Raw genomic sequence first — 19,072 nt, 5'->3', positions numbered from 1 at the left:
AGGACCTGCAGACAAATAACCATTACGCATCAGCAGGTACCAGATGTCTTGAAAAGGGAGCAGCACGGGATGAGAAATATTTCCGCTCGCCGTGGGAGAGCAGTGGATAGACAAATAGGAAAACACTGATTTCAACACAACACCATCAAAGAAATGTGTATGCAGGAGGTCTTTTAGGGACAGAGAAGATGGACATCTAACCAGTTCTGGTGCTAAGGTGGGATGGGAAGCCTGGAGTCAAGAAGAAGTCTCCAAGAGAAACTGACTTGAGTCTCAAAGGGGATCTGAAGCCTGAAAAAGTCTCCGAAGCAGCTGGCAGTGGAATTGAGTGTTCACCGCAGAAGATGGTGGGAGTGGGAATGGGGTCCTGGGGGGACACGGGGCAGAAATGGGATCAGAGGATAGCTCCCTACATTCAGAGTCAATCAGCCCGAAACAAAGAATCCCCAAGCAGCATGAGTCAGCACAGAGACAAGCATCAAGTTGCAGTGTTTGTCACCTTCTACTCGATCCTAAAAGCAGTGAAGGAATTAAGGCAGAGGGACGCGCTCACAACTACGTTTTAGGACATTAATATGGTGGAGGTCTATAAGATCAGTTGCAGTGCAGAAAGATTAAAAAATTAGGGAGACCTGTTAGGGCACAATGGAAAAGGTTTTAATAAAAGATGATGGTGGTGTGTTTGGAAGAAAAGGAGCCAGACCAAGAGATACTGAGAAGTGAAGCAGAAGAGACACCGTAGCCCGCTGATCGTGGCTGGAGATAAAGAGAAATGCACAATGAGGAAGGCTTTTATTATCCTAGCTTCTTGTAGCTGGGAGCTTTTGTAAGCGCTAACAGGAACAAACACTGAACATGAAGCTTAGATTAAGGGAAACCTGATACTTTTGGTTTTGGATTTCACATGCTTCTGGGACATCAAGATGAAAATATTAGCAGACATCTAAACAAGCAGGCATGAAGCTTGCGAAGGAGTTTTTGGTTGAAAAATGTAGAAATAAGTCAGCCGGAGAAAGACAAGTATCATATGACTTCACTCATATGTGGAATTTAAGAAACAAAACAGATGAACATATGGGTGGAGGGGAAAAAGAGAAGAGAGGGAAACAAACCACAGGAGACTCTTAATGATAGAGAACAAACTGAGGGTTCATGGAGGGGGGTTGGTGGGGAGATGGGCTAGATGGGTGATGGCCATTAAGGAGACACTTGTTGGGATGAGCACTGGGTGTTGTGTGTAAATAAATGATGAATCACTGAATTCTACTTCTGAAACTACATTGTACTGTATGTTAACTAACTAAAATCTAAATAATAATAAATAAATATAATGAAAAGTTAGGGAGAAAAAGAAAATGTAGATCGGGGAATCAGCAGCATGGAGTTAACATCTGGAGTGGAGGGACAGATGAGGTCATCAGGGAAACAGGAAGGAAGCAAGGCCAGGACCGGCGGCCAAGGAATGAGGTTTCCACCAGTGTAGGGTCAGTAGGGGGCACACAGTCTCCAGTGAATTGGAAGCCTCTGGTTTCTTTGGCATCTATTGGCCCCAACAATGCCCTTCTTACTCACACACGCTGCCCTCCTGAATCTCGGCCTCCTGCCTGTCCTTCTCTGGCAGGCATGGGCCCAGGACTGACAGCCTAACTTATGGTGAGTCCAGAGCAGCTCTGGCTCAGGAGATCACGCTCACATAGCAGTGCTCCATTGGCCCAGACGGCCATAACTGAATAAGTGAGGCCAGATCTTGACTTTATCTCCCCAACTCGCCCTACCAGTAGGAGTAGAGATGGCTCAGCACAACCTCGAATTAGAAGTCCTGGGCCCTTACGCTAATCAGACTGTGAAACAAAGTCTCACCTTTGTCCTTATCATCTCATCGTTATCGTATATTGGATCTATTTTCCTTTCTACTCCCTAACTCTCGGCTTGTCTAACATTCAGAGTGTAAATACATGTTCATTATCACCTGGAAAAGATATTTTTCAAAACCATTATGCAACTAAGACATACAAGACATTATTTATTCCACTAGATGTGGGAAGTAGGGATGAACGTGATACAGCTTCTGCCTCCTGGGTCATTCTACTGAAGGGAAGAGGCATGTCCAAAGACTGCTGTGCTCATGCGCCATACTGTGACCCTTTCCTCTATAGGATCTTAGCAGCAGGCTCGTGGAGCGGGTAGAGGAAGAGTTCAATCTTGTGGTGTGAATAGAGCGGAGAACTACATCACATGGGGCTAGGAATCTACAGTTTTGGAATCTAAAGCATGTTGTAAAGTAGCAGAATCGGACACATAATCAGTCTTAGGAGTGGAGAGACAATTGAGTGACATGCTCCTCTCACAACGACGCATGCTCCTCAGCCTCATTGTTTTAGAGTCACAGCTTGTATTTCAGCAGACGGTACGGGGCGGTAAGCCTATGCTGGTCCTGGGCATCTCCAGTGGGCATGTGGGCACCTCAAGTGCATGTGTAATCAGGACTGAGCTCCCAGAGATCAGCTATGGGCTTTGCATTTCCATAATGGACAGGATCTGCAGATGCGGTTTTTGGAGACTTTGTGAAACAGGCAAGATATAAAACAAGAAAACTTCTTGAAGGATAAGGAGAGAGAGTTTGTTGGACAGAACGGGGAAAAGGACATGGGAAGATGAGAATATTCATTGCTGTAACCAAGAAGACTGGCTTGAGGTAGGCTCTTGGAGCAGCTGAGACCAGAAGCTGTCAACCTGAGACTGTCTGGAGGCATGGGGAATTACAGCACAACTAGAAAAGAGATGATAAATGTGGAGTTGATCAAATTATATATGGCGGTGTAAACTCAGCCCCCATGCGTCTCGACATCCGTGTAACATATTTGATTTTTCCCAGTGAGTTGTGGGCCCTGGGGCCAAAAAAATGGTAGGAAAAGGAAAGAAAGGGCGATGCTTGCTCACTGAGCAGCTTCTGTGCACCCCTGGGGCTCTGTGCCTGTGTGTTCCATGAAGCCCTCACCAACGCTCACGAATTGTGCTCTTTATCATCACCTTACACATGAAGAAACTGAATCACAGACTTAAAGAAAGTGGATGAGGAAAACACTGCAAATTACCCAAGATTGGCCAACACCCAACCCATGTAACTTTCATGTCATACTTCTCTCTGGGAAGAAAATAACAGCTCTTTTTTCCCCATAAAGAAGAATATACAACTAATTTTTGAGGGACAAGACAAAAATATATGAGCCTGACTTTAGAAAGAGTAAGTGTCTATAAATTAACATTTGGTTGCACTTGATGGTTCCTAACTGCTTGGGAGAGAGGAGCCCCACCAGTACAGAGAATGAAGTCAACAAACCTGGTAATTAGTAACATTTAGCAGATATTTATATGCTTTGTGAGGGCAGGTTAGGTCAACACCTGTTGTAGGTCACATTCTGCATTTCTGTTCCCGTGATATTACCACCTTTCACTGTCAAATAAGATTCAGAGAATTTAGCTTGAGAGGTGATCTAATGGACCAGATACAGCAAGTGATGTGTCTCAAACAGGTGGTTTGGCTCCACCAAAGCCATTGCGAGCACTTTTTAATCGCTTCGTTTATTTTCTGCCTCTAATTTTATAACTTACAAATGTACAGCAAGAGATTTGGGGCCCTCTAAGAAAATTTAAGCATTTTATACAGCAGACTTGTGTTCATGGCTAAAGCAATAGAGGCAGTCTATGTAGTGAGGTGAAAAGTGTCATGATCCGCAAATCAGTCTGATGGTTTAGTCTGCATTTTAAAAAGTACATCCTGATGTGGCAAGTAAAACAAATAACAAACCCGATTTTGACGGTTTTCTGGGAAAATGACTTTTCCCACTAACCAAATCCTCTTTTTTATCATGAAAATCTTTAACTCTTTGGGGTGGTTTTTTTTTTCCTAAATATATTTTAAAATATTTTATTTTATTATTTTTTTCCTTTACAGATATACCACTCAACACTTTGTCACTAATATTATGTTTCTATATGTTGTATATCCATTAACAGAGTTTGACAGATTTTATGCTTTTGTGTTATAAATTCTATACAAGAATTAAAGGTGGACTTACACATCAAAATTGCAAAATACGGCATTCTATACTTGCCCATAGATTTAATTTTACCAGAGAACTGCATATTTCCATATGGCTATGTGTTGCAATCTAGTGTCCTCTTTTTAAAAATTTTTTTAACATTCTTATTTATTTTTGAGAGACAGAGAGAGACAGTGCACACAGGGGAGGGGCAGAGAGAGAGGGAGACACAGAATCTGAAGCAGGCTCCAGGCTCCGAGCTGTCAGCACAGAGCCTGACGCGGGGCTTGGACCCACAAACCTTGAGATCGTTAGCCAAAGTCAGATGCTTAGCTGACTGAACCACCCAGGCGCCCCAGGTGTCCTTTTATTTCAACTTGATATTTCAAGTTGATATTTCCTTTAGGATCTCCTGCAAGACAGCCCTGGTGACCTCCCTCTGTTTTGTCTATCTGGGAAAGTCCGTCTCTCCTCAGTTTTTGAATAACAGTTTTGCTGGGTGCAACATTCTTGGCTGGCTATAGTTAATCTATTAACTATAACTTACGATTCGGAGTATGCAACTTTAGGTATGTACTATGATTGTGTATTCATTGCGACCATGCTGGTGATGAAGGGCAGTTTGTCCCAGCTCAAAATGTCCCCCAGCTGCTGTGCATCTTGCGCTCTTGTGTCTACATTTTATAAAGTTTATGCCCGGTCCCTCACCCCCTTGCTTGCCAACTCTGCCTTCTCACTGAGCCCGCATCAGTGTGTCTGTATTCTCAGCACCAGGTTTGGGCTAAGAATGAGATTGCTAAGAGTGTTATGATAGTTCAAAATGCAGTGTTGAGGGACACCGGGGTGGCTCAGTCGGTCATGAGTCCAGCTTCGGCTCAGGTCGTGATCTCACGGTTTGTGGGATGGAGCCACTCATTGGGCTCTGTGCTGACAGCTCAGAGCCTGGAGCCCGCTTCGGATTCTGTGTCTCCCTCTCTCTCTGCCCCTCCCCCCATTCGCACTCTGTGTGTGACTCTCTCTCCAAAATAAATAAACACTAAAAAAAAAAAAACAAACCAGTGTTGAAAGCAAGAGATTATCCTTTGAGCACTGCAGGTGAGGGTGAGCATGTGGGCTTCCGGGAGCTTGCTTTCACTGCATGGGAGGCACAGGTCTTCAGCAGTGTCTCTCTGTGGTTCAAGTTTCTGAAATTTACTCCCGGGACTATAATTACATCCCTTAGAGTTCTATAAACCAATGAATTCCAGAAACTTTTAAATGATAGAATCTGTTTTTGCATTCTTCTTAAATTCTGATTCCTCTGTAGCTACTTCTTGCCTCTGTTCTTGAAAGTAACATGTACCTGCTCTGTCTCTATTCTAGAACTTTCTTTTGCTCTTAGAAGTAGACATCCTTGGGACACCTGGGTGACTCAGTCAGTTGAGCGTCCGACTTTGGCTCAGGTCATGATCTCACAGCTCGTGAGTTCGAGCCCTGCGTCGGGCTCTGTGCTGACAGCTCAGAGCCTGGAACCTGCTTCGGATTCTGTGTCTCCCTCTCTCTCTGCCCCTCCCCCACTCATGCTCTCTCTCTCTCTCTCTCTCTCTCTGTCAAAAATAAATAAACATTAAAAAAAATTTAGAAGTAGAAATCCTCATAATGAATAATCACTGACAGTCTACATCCTACATATTGTGTTCTTATTAGGCAAATCAAAAATATGCTGTCTAACCTTTCTTGATCTGGAGAATAGAAAGTCAGTCCTATTTTTCTTCTCCCTACTATAACTGGTAGAAATGGAGTCCTTTCCTTTGCCAAGTGACCTTTCAACTTAACTGTTTTGCTTTTTCCTCATCTGAAAGGCTTACAAAATAGAACCAATGCTAAGCAATGGATTCAGGTGTCCTCGGATGTTTGTAGATCCCAGTGCTCGCATCAGCAGTACATATACTAAAATTGGAAGTTCATAAACTCCGTGCTAACTCATTCACACCTAACGGCAACCCCCTCCTTCTACAAATAAGGAAGTGAAGGCACAGAGAAGGGGTTAAAAACTTTATTTAGTAGCATGGCTGGACTTAAACCCAGGTAGTCTGGCTTCGAAGTTCTTGTCTCAAAAAAAAGAAAGAAAGAAAGGAAGGAAGGAAGGAAGGAAGGAAGGAAGGAAGGAAGGAAGGAAAGAAAGAAGAAAGAAAGAAGAAAGAAAGAAAAGATCTACAATTCAGATAATGAGCACCAAGCTCCTGAGTGCCTACGTTTGTCTCAGTGGACTGACACTCAGGTTCCTATGTGTAAGGAACTAAATAAGAGGAAATGTAGTTGCTTTTTTATTTAAAAAAAATGGTAGTTTAAGTGTCAATAATAGGTACACGTGTAATAAACATTTATGCCGTTTGGGCAATATTTAGAGAAACGTGAGCACGTTTGCTACAAGTTGGTACTTCCCCACCCAATGTCAACTATGAGTAATCACAGCCTAATCCAGCCTGATCGTTTCTACCAGCCCCAGCTAGAACCACATCCCGAGATCTTTTTCTCCTGGTATCAGATTGACTTGTTGCAGATTCACAGCTGTAACTTTACCTTGAGAATCAGCAAACTGTCAGCTGTCACCAGTTTTGACATTGAATGCGCCTGGTACCTTAAGCTATTTTTGTTTGTTTGTTTGTTTGTTTGTTTCTCTGGTGAGACCTAACTTGAACCATTTATCCACTCACCGGTCTAACCCTGGCTGTATTTGCAGTTCTGAGTTCTCTCTCTCAAATGCTTTTGAAAGCATATAGTAGGAGTAATAATAATATGGAATAGCAGAATAGCCACAGCTATGCTCTGTTGACATCTGCTGCCTATGACTATGCTTGGAAGCTCCACTGAACAGAGACCGAGGTGTTATGGTCATTGCTGTGTGGCCGGCACACACAGTGTTGTCACACGTATATCAGGAACTCAGTAGGCACTTCTTGTGTGAACGAGTGAATGAATGAATGGATGGATGGTGTCCGTTCAGATGTTTCTCAGCTTGATCTCTTATATCTCCCCAAGTCTGATCATTGAAATGTATCTATAATTGATTTAGTGAACAAACTGTAGATATCCTACTATTTAATAATTCCATATAAAACCATCTGGTATAATAACTGATTTATTGCATGCATAGTAATCTCAGTTTACAACCTTGTATATTTCCAAACTTTTGAAATAAAATTGGTAAAATCTGAGCCCTCACTCCTTAGTGAACTAGTCCTATGGCCAAGGGCAAAGTAATATCTTTGAATAAGTTTCCCTCTTTACGACTTGAGACTCTGAATAACAACCCCATAAGGCCGATGGGAAGAGCATATTGATAACTTGCCCTTGATCCCATAACCAAGAAGTAACCATGGTAGGATTCAAAGTTGGCTTCTCTGGCGCTCAGTTTTAAGCATTTTATGACTCTGACACCCCGTGAGACCATCCAGGAGTGGTCCTGAGGCAAGAAGGTAAACAGAAGCTTATCAGGGAGATTAAATCAGAAAAGAGCTTTCCAGACTGAGCTTGGCTGTGTCCATGGCTGGCCACGTTGAAGGCTATAACCTTGTCCTCATTAGCAACACATCTCAGCAACTCAGGACATTGGCCATGGGACAGTCCATAATTTAAAGTCATGCACATGGCATGTGTAAAAGTGAGGGTATAGAATGAAGACATGGTTATCCTAACATAAAATAAGTCTCTTTCATTAACACTTGCTGTTAGTTGGGCATTAGTCCTAAAAAAGCATGTTTAACAATGAAAGTGGAATCTCTTCTTGAACAGGCTGAAAGTATACCCATTAGCAAGGCATGGGATGCATTAAAGAGGGAATAGTAATTGTTGCGGTAGTATTAGTGAAACAGGAGAGAAATCTTTTCTTGTACATATCATTTTCAAAAGCTTCTAAGGAAAACACAGACTCAAATGCCTCTTTCACAATGAATAGTACAGAGTCTGAAATATTTTTATTCAGAAATGATTATGGTATTTTTTAAAGTTTGTCGAAATAAATTAAGCTTGTTTGCCAAAGTACAAATTAAGCCATGCTTTTCATTTAGAACAATGAGAAAATTCAAGTAACAGGATGGCACAACTTCACCTCTTCTCCCAGTGCATGTATTTACATGTTATGGAAGTGACTCTGTTACTCTTTCAATGTCATGCAAAAGGGTAAAAGGAAAAGAGAACGTAGAGCGTGCGTGCAATTCATTAGCATCTTTCCTCTGTTACGTTTTCTTTTCTTTCAGTTCCACCTTTCATCCAACCTTTTGAGTTTCCAAGATTCTCCATTGGACAGCGGGTCTTTATCCCATGTGTTGTGGTCTCAGGGGACTTACCCATCACGATCACTTGGCAGAAGGACGGCCGGCCAATCCCAGCGAGCCTCGGGGTGACCATCGACAACATTGACTTCACAAGCTCCTTGCGGATTTCCAATCTCTCCCTCATGCACAACGGGAACTATACCTGCATAGCCCGGAATGAGGCAGCAGCTGTGGAACACCAGAGCCAGCTGATCGTGAGAGGTAAGGAGAGGCAAGTGGGACGTGTGGCATCAGCACAAATTCAACGATGCTCATCGAGTGCGTTCACTTGCAATAACGTGAAAATATTAGACTTTGCAGAATCTGCTCTCGTCCCATTCAAATAAAACTCACAGCTGTAGAAGCCAACTACAAACTCTGCTAACACCAAACCAAGTCTTTATTTACCTAAGATATGAAGCTCCAAATAATTAACAGCTATGAAATGCATGCAGGGAGAAGTGAGAGTGGCATTTAATTGATGAGTGAGGCTTTCCCTGAATTAGCCCCCAAAGTCCATAAGCTCCTGCTGTATCGCATTCACTCTAAATGGAACTTTTTATAAGAGTATTATTTAGATTGATGGCCTTAAAAATAATGTTTGTCGAATATCATTTTTCAAATCACACCTTTTCCAAAGAATCATAAAAGGGTAACTTTTCTTTTTTTGTTATTTTTTATTATTTGTTTTACTGAAGTGTAGTTGACACATAGCAAAGAGTAGCTTCCTGCATTTTTTTAGTTTAGTTCTAGAAATGCAAAACTAGTTTCAGTTTAGAAATATGTTTTGTTCCTCTCTTCTGTTTAGCATCAGACCTCTCATTAATTTAGAAAGCTATGATAACACTCATCAAATTAAACGAAGTGGGTGGTATTTGTTTAGAAATTAAAATAGGATAGTCCAGGGGTGCCTGGGGGGCTCAGGCGGTTAAGTGTCCGACTTCAGCTCAGGTTATGATCTTGCAGTTCATGGGTTAAGGCCCTGTGTCGGGCTCTGTGCTGACAGCTTAGAGCCTGGAGCCTGCTTCGGATTCTGTGTCTCCCTCTCTCTCTGCTCCTCCCCTGTTCATGCTCTGTGTCTCTTTCAAAAACAAATAAACATTAAATTTTTTTTAAGAAATTAAAATAGGGTAGTCCAGCTCGTAGAAAATATTGGCAGGGGACTCGATGCATCTAAAATGTAGGCACCAGTCTACTTCACATCTCTCTTCTAGTCACCAAATTCCCATGAAGGCTCCACTCCGCATGTGCAAAATGAGCAGCTAGTATTCTCTAATGTGTGTTGGGCACAGACATGTGGTTTTATGATTCTCCAAGAGCACTATGCATTCATCTCTCAGCACAGTTTTCACCCACATTGTAAAAGCAACTGTACGAAATTTAAAGGCTTATGTTAATGTTGATTACTTGCATTTTAAAGTCTCCAAATATTGGGCTCTCAGAGTAAGTGTTGGGAGAGATTGATTTCCATTATCTTCCAAACATCTGAGCAGATCTGAGCAGATTGTTTCTTGATCAACAGATGCCTGTGGCTTTCCTCAGTCTTTGAATCTTGTCCCCATGACATCCTTCCTTCCTTTCTGGCTGAAAAGTAATGCATTTTCTATGTAATGGCCAACAAAAGAAACTGAAGTATACTTAGAATTTATATGAAGAAACCAACTTTGTATTTGTAAAACATATTTTCCCTGAGTAAGACAATATATTTTCAGTCAGATACTGAAAGTAAGTGTTGCAGATGAGAGGAAGCACACCTTTTGCTTAGTAAAGTAAAAAGAAGCGTCTTTAACAGAAGTGAAGAAGAAGCAAGGAGTAGCAGTGTGACATGGGAGAGAAACGAGAAGGTCCAGACCCAAGGCATTCCAGCATTTGAGGTTCCAAAATACGAGAAGGAATTAGCAAAGGAAACAGAGAGGGAAAAGGAGAAGCCAGTGAAGTAAGAGGAAATCCAGCGGACTATGAAGTCATAGAAGCAAATTAGGAAATATATCAAGAAACACAGGTAATAAAGTATATACAATCCCACTGGAAATAGAAAAAGGCAATCCCAGAATCGGCCATTGAGTTTAGGGAGATGGACATTGTTTGTGACCATGAAGAGTGGTGTGGTTGCAGTGAATGCCTAATTAGAAGGACTAAGGAACAGACAGGGAGGTGAATAAATGTGTGGGAATTCAAGAAAAGACAACTAGTTTCATATTTTCAGACACATTGCTATGATGGGAGGCAGAAAACTGGTGGGGAAGTTGGAGGAGGACATGGGACAAGGGAAACTTACATGCTGATGGGAATGAGCCAGTAGAGAGGAGAGAAACGTGGTAAAGATAAAGAGGAGATGATTACAGGATCAACGTCCTTGAGTTAGTAAATTGGAATTGGATTCTTTGCACCAATGGAGTATGTTAAAAACAGTATATAAAGAGCCATTGTGGGGTATTCTAGAAGATTGAACCAACAAAAATGGTTAGAAATTTTAGGGAGGCGGATTTTGGTTCAAGTAACTTGAAAAATAAATTTAAAAATTTAATGAATGGCACCATTGAAGAGTAACAGGCAATGGATTTGTCCACCTTTCATTTAAAAAAAAAAACCTATAAAACTGGTAAAAAAAAAAAAAAAATATATATATATATATATATATATATATATATATATATATATATATATAAATAAAACAACCATTTCCAGGCAGTGGAAGGCAGGAAGCAGAGGGTTGTGATCCTGGAGAAAATGGAAATATAGGAGTTGAGCTCCAAAATGTACCCCAGCTCTCTGAGGCACTTTCCAAACCATGACAGAGGAATGCAGAGCCCAAGTAGATAACTGGGATCTTGCTGGATGGAGAAAACAGATAGAAATTTGGAAACCATCGAAGTGTGAGATTTTGCAGTGCTGGGGAATAGGGAGCTATTCAGAGAGCTCTAAAAATCTCCTTGTGAGTCTTTAGCTAAATACTACACTTCACATGCATAGGACAAGACTTCATGAAATCTATCAGAGAACAAGTACCAGGTAGATGTGAGATGAATGAAGAATTCAGAGGCTACACAGCGCTGGGATGTATTGGAGTTCTGAACAGCCAGAATAGAGAACACATGGAAATTCAGTTAAAATCTCAGAGGGGACACTAGGAGGAGAGCTAATCTATCCTTGGAATAGGGGCTATTCTAGACAAACCCTAAAAGAGCCTAAAAAGATCATTGGTTGTATAAAACTTCGCCAGTGAATTAACTGCAAGAATAACATTCAACACTTTAAGTCCACAAAACCCATACTCTCAATAGCATAGCATATCCACAGTGTGTTACACATACTTACTAGATATGTAAAGAAGGAGGAAAATGGGAGCCATAAACAAAAGGAAAAACAATTAAAGTAATGGACTAATGGACACACAGATGTCCCAGTTAGCAGGCAAGTGTTTAAAGTGGCTGGCTACCCTCTTATTTCAAGGGTTCAAGTGAAAAGATACATGCAGTAAATGAGTGCACAGGGAACACAAGAAAGGAAATGTAAAATATTTTTTAAAACAAGAACCAGAAAGAAATTCTAACTCTGAAAGGTATAATGTTTGAAATGAGAAATTCACTAGATCTATTTAATAAGATACAAAGAAATTGTGGTTTATATATACAATGGAATACTACTTGGCAATGAGAAAGAATGAAATCTTGCCTTTTGTAGCAACATGAATGGAACTGGAGAGTGTTGTGCTAAGTGAAATAAGTTATACAGAGAAAGACAGATACCATAGGTTTTCACTCTTATGTGGATCCTGAGAAACTTACCAGAAGACCATGGGGGAGGGGAAGGGGAAAAAAAAGGTTAGAGAGGGAGGGAGCCAAAACATAAGAGACTCTTAAAACCTGAGAACAAACTGAGGGTTGATGGGGGTGGGAGGGCGGGGAGGGTGGGTGATGGGTATTGAGGAGGGCACCTGTTGGGAGGAGCACTGGATGTTGTAAGGAAACCAATTGGACAATAAATTTCATATTTAAAAAAAGATATTAAATACTGCAGAATAAAGGATTACTGAACTTGAAAAGAGGGCAAGAGAAAATACCAGATATTTTCACAGAGAATTACAAGCTGGAGAACAGTAAACAGTGCCTCACTGAGCTTCGGAAAATGTCAGCCCTTCCAACATATACGTAGTTAGAGTCAGAGAAAAAGGTTCAGGGAAAAAATATATATTTGAATAACAATGATTGGAAATTTTCCAAATGCGAAGAAAAATGTAAATATACATATCAAAATGGTCAATGAAACCCTCAAAAAATAAGCACAAAGAGAAACCGTATCAGGGCTCATTATAATTATATTGTTAAAAACCAATAATAAAGTATTAAAAGTAACCAGAGAGAGTTACCTGGATGGCTCAGTCAGTGAAGCATCCAACTTCGGCTCAGGTCATGATCTCATGGTTTGTGAGTTGGAGCCCCACATCAGCGTTTTTGCTGTCAGCACAGAGCCCACTTCAGATCCTCTGCCCTCCTCTGTCTGCCCCTCCCCCAGTCATGTGCACTCTTGCTCCCTCTGTCTGTCACAAATAAATAACCATTAAAAAAAAAAAAAAAAGTAACCAGAGAAATTAAGCTTGTTACATTCAAGAGGACCAAGTAAGAAAACTTTAGACTACTCATCATGAACAATTCAAGCCAGAAGAGAATGGAACAGCATCTTTAAAGTGCTGAAAGAAAGATGTGAAGGAAGAACATTTATCAATCTAGGATTCTGTAACCAGAAAAATATATTCTTTTTCTTTTAGAAAAATATATTCTTAAAAAATGGATGCCAAATAAAGGCATTTTTAGACAAGTAAAGGTTGAGAGAATTAATTACCAGCCAGATTTTACTACAGTAAATGTTAAGGAATGTTCTTTAAGCTAAAAGAAAACAATTCCAGATGGAAACTGATCTTCAAGAGGAATGAAGAGCTCTTGATAAGATAAATTTATGGCTAAAGATAAAATATACCATATTATCATTTTCATTTCTTTAAAAACATTTAGATGTTTAAACAACAATAATTTATAACATGCAAAAGTAAAATATACAACAATAATTTCACAAACAGGAAAAAGGAAAGTGGAATTTTACTTCGTAAAATTTATCCTATGTTATACATGAAGTGGCATGAAATTATTTGAACATAGATGTTGCTAGTTAAATACATACAATGCAACCTCTTGAGGAATTATAAAAAATGAAACAAATAGGTATAGATGTGAATGCAACAGAATAGAAAAAAGAGCATTAAAATACACTTGATCAGTTACAAAAGATAGGAAGAGAGAGACATAATACAAAGAAGAAATGGAAAATAGATGGAAAACTCAAAGACAACTATATCAATACTTTCATTAGGTATAGATGGACTAAACATACCAATTAAAAAGCAAAGACTGCCAATCTTAATTAAAAAGCAAGATTCAAGTACATATTACCACATTTTAAATATAAAAGACATAGTAATTAAAAGTAAAATGATATAAAACCAATCATGAAAAGCTTAATTGGATGCATTAATGTTAAATAAAATAAGTCTCAGGACAATAAATATTACTATAAGCAAATAAGGACATGTTATAATAATAAAATGGTTAATTCATCAAGAAGACATATACAACTGAAATCTGGGTGCACCTAATAACAGAAATCCAAGCACATGACTATGAAATAGAACTGAAAGGAGTAACAGACAAACAACTAATGACAATTGGGAGTTTCAGCACTCCTTTCTTAATACTTAAGAGAGTAAGTAGAAAAGAGAATCAGTAAGAACGGAGAAGATTTAAACTACCTATCAGCCCATATAACCTAATTGATATTTATAGATTATAGCCAACAACTTCATAATGCACATTCTAGAATTCTGATCACCTGAAGAATAAGAATGTAAGTTTTATTGTTTAAAGCCACTAAGTTTGTTGTGATTTATTCCACCAGCTCTAGAAAACTAATGCCAAGGCAAATATCACTATAGCTCCTACAGACATGAATTAAAAGGGTAGTAAAGAAAACTTTTGGACAATTTTATGGCAGTCTATTTGACTATTTAGATCAAATGGCCAATGATTTCAGACATAAATTATCCAAATGGGTACAAGATAAAAGTGAAAATTTGACTAGCCCTATAAAGCATTTTCTGTTTTAAACTCCTTCTGTGTAGCCATCTTTACTATGTTTTTTTTTTTCTTAAAATTTTTCAGTCTGGTGAGTTCAGTATTTTCTTGTTTCAGTTGCTTGCAAAAGAAAATAAATATTCTGAGCTGCACCTCTTTGAACCATCAATGGGTAGATACAAGTACATTCTTTTGCACCCATTCCCAAATGACTGCATTTTTTCTGTCTTTCATCTTTCACTTATTCCATCATTAAACAGCGGTGTCTTTAGCACATGCTTGCAGTCGCTGGCCCTGGACTTGTCGCTGGGATGATGAACGCTCATTTCTTCCCAGTGAGAGCTCCCGTCTAGTGGGAGACAGGTGACAGCCTTACATGGTGGTGTGACAGGCCACAGGGAAACTGTGAAGGAAGAGAGGGAAGTTACCTTATTTAGGTTAGGACACACATGAGGCAGATACCCAATGGGAGGGAGGGATCCTGATGGGTTAGAAAATACAGCGTCGAGTTAAAAAGAGACAAAGGAAGGCAATGTGTTCCTGGAAGAAGGTCTGTCACCTGCAGTGGCATGGAAGGCTTGAGACAGCAGGTGCATTTATTTCCCTGGTGTGGTAGAATGGTGTGTCTGGGGAGCAAAATGAGGAAGGATGAGACTCTAGAGCTGACTCTGGCTCACAGTTTGTAGATTCTGTGCCCTAAGGTCTAGAGGCCATGGGAATTGATGAGGGAATCTAAAGCAGTAAAATCACACAGTTTTATTGTGATGGCAGGACGTTCCATGCACTGAAATAAAGTGAGACCATGAGCCCAGAAGTCCAGAGGGGAGGCCTTTGTGGACTATGTGAGAAGGGGTGATGGTTGGAGCCAAAGTGGTGGTAATGGGGATGGCAAAGGTGGGGCTAATTCAGAAGACAGTTTGCAGGAATTGATGGTCTACTCTTTGAGAAAAATATGTGAGAAGCCTTGATGACAGACGTTCTCCCCAGAAGTAGCTGTCCAAGGACCATGCTGGGAGTGGGGAGCTGCTCAAGGCGTATAGTATCTCAGAGTTCTCCTCCGTTTCCCGTCTGCCCTCAGTACATAATAGTTGGGACAGGGAGGTTTCTCTGTGGATGGTTAATGCCTGCTGTGAGTGACAGCCTCTTGTTTTTGATTGCTAGAAATCAGGCAGCTGCTCAGATTGCAGCTTTTAATTTGAAGGGTCAAGTGGTTGAATTTGGTCGTCACTTCAGCTGGATCATATTCTGAATGAGCTAAATAGACACTGTAGTCAGATGAGGAATCTTATTCATTATTGCCATTTAGAATGGAGGAGCATTCCATATTGCAAAGCGTGGACTTACCAGTTAACTTTGGAACACGGCTTGTCGTTTGGTTCATGAAAAAAATATGCAAAGGTATAGTTGGGGAAGCAAAACCAACATGAAAAGAGCAAACAGCATTAGAGAATGATTATGTGGGTCTTTATTTAAATCTTTAACTGGAGCTAAGTGGTTTTCTCTTGGAGGCTTTAAAGCTTTTGGTCTGAGATGTAGTTTGGGAAAAATAGAATGAGGAGTTTAGAGACCTTGAAATTGCCTTGTCACAGTGAGGGTGGTTTGGAGGACTTCAAGTGACAGACTATTAATTACAAGAGCAAAATGAACTCTAATAAGGGGGAGATCAGTGATACGTTCAAGGGAGGCTTCATGGAAGGAGTGGGCTCCATCAGCCCTGATGTGCATAGGGTTTAGAAAATAAAAATGCAGCACTCTGTCTCCCAGTTAGAAAATCAAGGTCCCCCTTTCTGCTTTTTCATTTTCTATGTGATTTTGAAAACATGAGTGAATCTCTCTGATCCTCAATTTACTAACCTATAAAATAGGAACAGGGAGACTTACTTCTTGGAGCTGCTGAGAAAATTTAATTAGGTGACAAGGTAACAATTGGTATGACCTTTGCACCTGGCTGACAGCAGAGCACTCTGATTACTGTCCATGAATGGGGGGCGGGGGTGGGGGTGGGACGGAGGTATATGTTCCAGGCATATGTTCTGAGGTCAGAGAGTGATAGCACCAGCCAAGACGTAGAGGCTGTGCCATAGCCAGAGTTGGCCCGTCTGCTTATTTTCAACAAATGTGTACTTGACATAGGAAAGGCTAGGGAACTACAAATGTCCTTGAATGGATTGTCTTGAGGGAGGAAGACCGTCTGGTAGCAGTTGATGGGCTGTGCTTTGCAGACACGAAAGCCAAGGAAAACCCACTGGCCTGCAAGCCTGCCTCCCCAGACCTCTTCCCTGCTTCTCTTCTTTCCGTTTTCTTCCTTTCAGCCCTGTGATGATGTGGACACCTCTTAGCTTTGTGACCTTGGGTAAATTCCTTAACCTCTCTTTATCTCCATTTTTTATTCATAAAATGGGATACTACCTAGTAATGATTTCCAAGGGCTAAATAAAATAATGTATTTATCATAGTGCTTGGGACATAATAAACACTCAGGGAGTGATGACACTCTTCCACCCTTGTCCCTCTGTATGCCCCCCTTCCTGCTACATGATTTTGGAGCATGACTGAGGGTATACTGCATAGAAGGGCCATGGGGCAATCCAAGCATTAGGCAATTAATTAGAATGAAGGCCTTGGGAATATGGCCAAAAAGGTAAAAGTACAATATAGTTTTGGGATACCACAGCAGCTGGGACAAATTGCACATGGGAGATGAAGGTAACATCTAAGACATTTCAGCTGAGGTATGGAATAAATGGGTATGACAGCAGTGGAGTTTGCGAGCCCAATTCCTAGTTATTCGTTCTATCGCAACCTTATGACCCAGAATCATTATAGAACTTAGCACAGTTTTTGACTTGTCAGGTAATTGGGAAGATTTATAGAGACTTAATTTAAAATAAATTAGCTGTTTTCCTACAGGAAGTTAAAAGAAAAAAGAAAACAAAACAACCCTTAGCTCTTACGTGTGTGCCTCATGGCTTACACTGTCTGTGGACCAATGATCTTCCTAATGTCATGCTCAGTGGGGTGACCTTGGCACTAAAGAAGCCATTTGGAGGGAAAGTACTAGACTTAATGACTGAACACACCTGCCCTTTGGTTCCTAATATTGGCTCTGCATCACTGAGAGGAAAGCTGCAGATGAGATGATTTTCTATCTGCGGCTCCATAGGAGGTCAGTTTTCTCACATTTCTTTATGTCCTATGATGTAGCTGCTGTTTCTGACTTTTAATGATTAGCTGCCCCACAGAAAACAAACACTACTCAAAAGGCCTCTAGTTAACCTTTATTTGGCAAGGAAAATAAAAGTTATCCAGGGCCACTATCTTATTGCTGTGTTTAGTGGTCTAATTTTTGTGACATATTTCTACTATAATTTTATTTCATCCATCGATTCTTCCAACAAATATTTCTGAAGCCTCTATTCTGAGTGCTGGAGTGCAGTGGTGATCAAAACAGAGATCTCAAGTTCCTGGCCCATAAGACTCACATTCCAGTGGAAGAAAGAGACAACAAACAAACAAACAATGTCAGGTATCTGCATGTACTATGAAATTAAAACTCAGTAGGAGGATTGAGAGTGATGGGGATAGGAAAGGTATGTCAGATAGGATGGACAGGGAAATAAATCCTTTCTCGAGAGATTTTTGAGCAGACTTGACTAAGGTAAGGGAGCAAGTCACAGGGCTCTCTGCAGGAAGTGAGCTCCAGGGAAGAGACCAAGCATGAAGGCCCCAAGTCAGGAGTGAGCTTTGTGTGTTCAAAGAGCTGCAAGAGACCAATGTGCTCAGTGTTACATAAGGGAAGAGGCAAAGGAATGAGGGCGAGGGCCAGACCATCTTTCTGGTTGTGACAGGAAGCCATTGGATTTTAGTGTCTGGTGTCATAAATTAAATCTTACCTAGACTTTGACCAATTACCATCTTGACTAAATGCCATCCAGTAGAGAGTGGCAATATTTATGTACATATCCCCTCTTCCCCACCACCGCCACCAAATAGCTCCTAGTTTTGCTTTCAGTAAAACTGAATCCTTGTTCCTGGTGACAGCTTAGGGCAGCTTACATCCATTCTTTGGAAATATATAGCTTCTTGGAGGCCATGAATTTTAAACATAAAAAAAACATTTAATCACGCCTAAGATTGAAAAGTACCTGTCCTATTACAAACATATTACTATTCCTCTCTTAAAAACAGCAAAAATAATCCCCCCTCCTTTAACAAACAGACCAAGCCAAAGAACACTGTATTTTATTTTATTTTATTTTTTATATGTATGAAATTTATTGACAAATTGGTTTCCATACAACACCCAGTGCTCATCCCAAAAGGTGCCCTCCTCAATACCCATCACCCACCCTCCCCTCCCTCCCACCCCCCATCAACCCTCAGTTTGTTCTCAGTTTTTAACAGTCTCTTATGCTTTGGCTCTCTCCCACTCTAACGTCCTTTTTTTTTTTTTTTTTTTTCCTTCCCCTCCCCCATGGGTTCCTGTTAAGTTTCTCAGGATCCACATAAGAGTGAAACCATATGGTATCTGTCTTTCTCTGTATGGCTTATTTCACTTAGCATCACACTCTCCAGTTCCATCCACGTTGCTACAAAAGGCCATATTTCA

The 19,072-nt window shown here is 40.6% G+C and overlaps 1 protein-coding gene across 1 annotated transcript in view; it reads left to right on the top strand.

Annotated features, from left to right (window-relative positions):
* The window catches only part of DSCAM (DS cell adhesion molecule), a 279,020-nt gene that overhangs the window by 29,309 nt on the left and 230,639 nt on the right, over positions 1-19,072 (top strand). Inside the window, exon 5 of the mRNA XM_032594599.1 lies at positions 8,282-8,560. Coding sequence (XP_032450490.1) covers positions 8,282-8,560 — 279 coding nt within the window. The remainder of the gene's footprint in view (positions 1-8,281; positions 8,561-19,072) is intronic.

This window comes from Lynx canadensis, chromosome C2, assembly GCF_007474595.2.
Source record: "Lynx canadensis isolate LIC74 chromosome C2, mLynCan4.pri.v2, whole genome shotgun sequence".
In the NCBI taxonomy this organism is placed as follows: domain Eukaryota; kingdom Metazoa; phylum Chordata; class Mammalia; order Carnivora; family Felidae; genus Lynx; species Lynx canadensis.
The sequence above is the reverse complement of the archived record's forward strand: the minus strand, read 5'-3'. Positions and strand labels throughout refer to the sequence as shown.